Here is a 2,331-nt window from a genome sequence, read left to right as displayed (position 1 = left end):
TGTTGTTATGTTTTGCAAGGTCTCAATTGGTGAGGGCCTTTGATGACGGTAGTTCCACTCCTCAGGGTACTGCTTCTGGTTATCTTCTTAATGCTGGTTTTCATGTCTCAAGCTTAAAGAGCTTCTTCAAGTGCATATGTCGTCCTCCTTTCCCTTTCTTGTTTATCCTTTTCTAATTTTAATACTTTGGTAATGTCTTTATGGCTTTTTGTAACATGCCCGATAATTGTTTCCCTGACTCTGTCCACACTGAAGATATACTACCAATGGCTTCAACCGTACCGAACGGGCGAAGAGCAAGGACGGATCCAGCAGGGTGTAGGGTGGAGCGGGCACCATCGTAAAATCTTGGCCCAGCCCATTGGAAAAAGGGAAATAATTAGAGAAATCCTGGCCCAACTCGCCTTTGCCACACCCTAGCATTTTGGGCTGGATCCGCCACTGGCGAAGAGGGTAGCCTGACCTGATCGACAAGCGCTTCGTCGGATAAGATTGAGTCTAGTAAAACACAACACTTATTCCATGGCCTACATATATACGTGTAATATGTTCAATTTGGGCATCCAATTGGATTATCAGGAAGCCGCACGAGTCTACCTCGAGACGTTGCACATTTCCCATGTAATTTGTATCAACGATTCAATCGAGAGACTAGAGGAGGTTCCTAGCACTTGGTATCGACCATTGTTTCAATCCAACATTTCTTCCAAACAATTTCATTGTTGTTTTTTACGGCTCACCCTTGTGCTAAGTACAGACATGAAGCAAGCATGGCGTCCTCTATTCTTAAGGATTTGTGAAGTCACCCGCATTATTAAGCACATACAAGCACTTCACTTTCATTTTCATTTTTCAATACATGCAAATCCTCTGCATCAACAAGCACATGCAACCTCTCCACATCATTTTTTTTTGTTTTTTTTGGCCCAAGTCATTGTAACGCACCAAGAAGGCTAGACACTTGAAGCCACAAGCCTGCTACCTTTGATATGAGGTATTACTCTCATATTTCTGATTTTATTATAAAAAAATTTATTGCTATGAATTTCCGCAATGACACGGGCTGTTTTATCTAGTTTATTACTGGTATTTTCTTCCCCGTTTCAAAAAAGTAATCCTTTCTTTTCGGGAGTAGAACAAAATATTTATGTTACTCCTCTGACATATATATGATTCAATACACAGGACATGAGTACATGACACATAGACATAAGTCCGCATTTATTACTTTTTAATTTAATAATAAAGTATCTAACACACCCCTCGTTTTATTACCTCACGTATACGTAACCTACACCAACGGCCATGCCACATTGTCATGCGGGAGACAGAGATGGATGGAGCTCGTGGCACCAATAGCTAGTTCAGCACCTTGGCAGGCGGACCTTGCATGCGGCGAAGACCTTCTTGCCGTTGGGGGAGTTGACGTAGCGCTGCAGGTTGGGGTCCTTCTTGTACTTGCACAGGCAGCTCGCCGGGTGCGCCTTCAGCTTCCCGCAGCACGCCGCGCTCGGCGCCGCGTTCCCGATGATGGCCGGCGCGCACGGGGTCAGCTGCGTCGGGCTGCACGTCACCGCCTCCACCACGCCCGGCGCCGCCAGCAGCGCCGCTGCGAGGGTCACGACCATGAAGCAGACGATGGTGGCCTTCGACGCCACCATTGTTGCTTCTTGGGCTCGGATGGGAGGGAAGTAGTGAAGCTGCTCTCGCGCAGTGTCTGTGAGACTGTGCGTAGGTGAGGAGCTGGCTGGTGCCTGGGTTGTGGAGAATGGGCTGGTCGACGGTGCGTCTTATAGGCCGTCTGCGGCACGTAGTAGTAGTAGGTGTGCAACGCGGAAGCATCAAGCATGGGTGCGCGCAGACACAGAGCTCCACTAGCAGCCGATCGAGACGGCGCGTGGCGCATCGGACGGTACGGACATGGCCAGACTGATGTGACGTGTTGCGCTTTTTACTATGTGAACATGGCCAGACTGATGTCTCAGTGGGTCAGTGGAACCCATCATGATTCATGAGCGTGCCGAAACGATCAAGGAAAGTCTCGGCTGTGTGCGCTGCTGAGTTACACGTAGAGGGGCGCGTCGGTGCACTGGTCATATTGTTTTTGGACTGTGATGATTAAGGAAGAGATCGATCGAGCCTCCTGGTTCATGGAGTGTCCAGGGCTTGAGGCAGTATGGGTAAGTGTAAGCATGGGTCATCATTTCCACAATTAAACCGTCACATTTTGAGTGATTTTAGGTCAAGGAATTGTGCATAATTCAAAATTTTAGAAATTTTTCTTAAATATTGTTTCCTTTGTAGCATGGGATCCAAAACAAACAAAAAAAT

At 47.3% G+C, this 2,331-nt stretch overlaps 1 protein-coding gene across 1 annotated transcript; it reads right to left on the bottom strand.

Moving 5' to 3' along the window:
• Positions 1-966: 966 nt before the first annotated feature.
• Positions 967-1,761, bottom strand: LOC109774372 (non-specific lipid-transfer protein 2). Its single transcript, XM_020333088.4, has one exon. The coding sequence runs from the start codon at positions 1,659-1,661 to the stop codon at positions 1,365-1,367; it is 297 nt and encodes a 98-aa protein (XP_020188677.1). The 5' UTR covers positions 1,662-1,761; the 3' UTR covers positions 967-1,364.
• Positions 1,762-2,331: the final 570 nt, after the last annotated feature.

This window comes from Aegilops tauschii, chromosome 1 (genome assembly GCF_002575655.3).
Source record: "Aegilops tauschii subsp. strangulata cultivar AL8/78 chromosome 1, Aet v6.0, whole genome shotgun sequence".
Taxonomy (NCBI): Eukaryota; Viridiplantae; Streptophyta; class Magnoliopsida; order Poales; family Poaceae; genus Aegilops; species Aegilops tauschii.
This window is presented reverse-complemented; position numbering and strand designations above follow the sequence as displayed.

Coding starts and splice junctions, on each gene's coding strand:
- LOC109774372 (XM_020333088.4), bottom strand. CDS start 1,661: ATGGTGGCGTCGAAGGCCACCATCGTCTGCTTCATGGTCGTGACCCTC.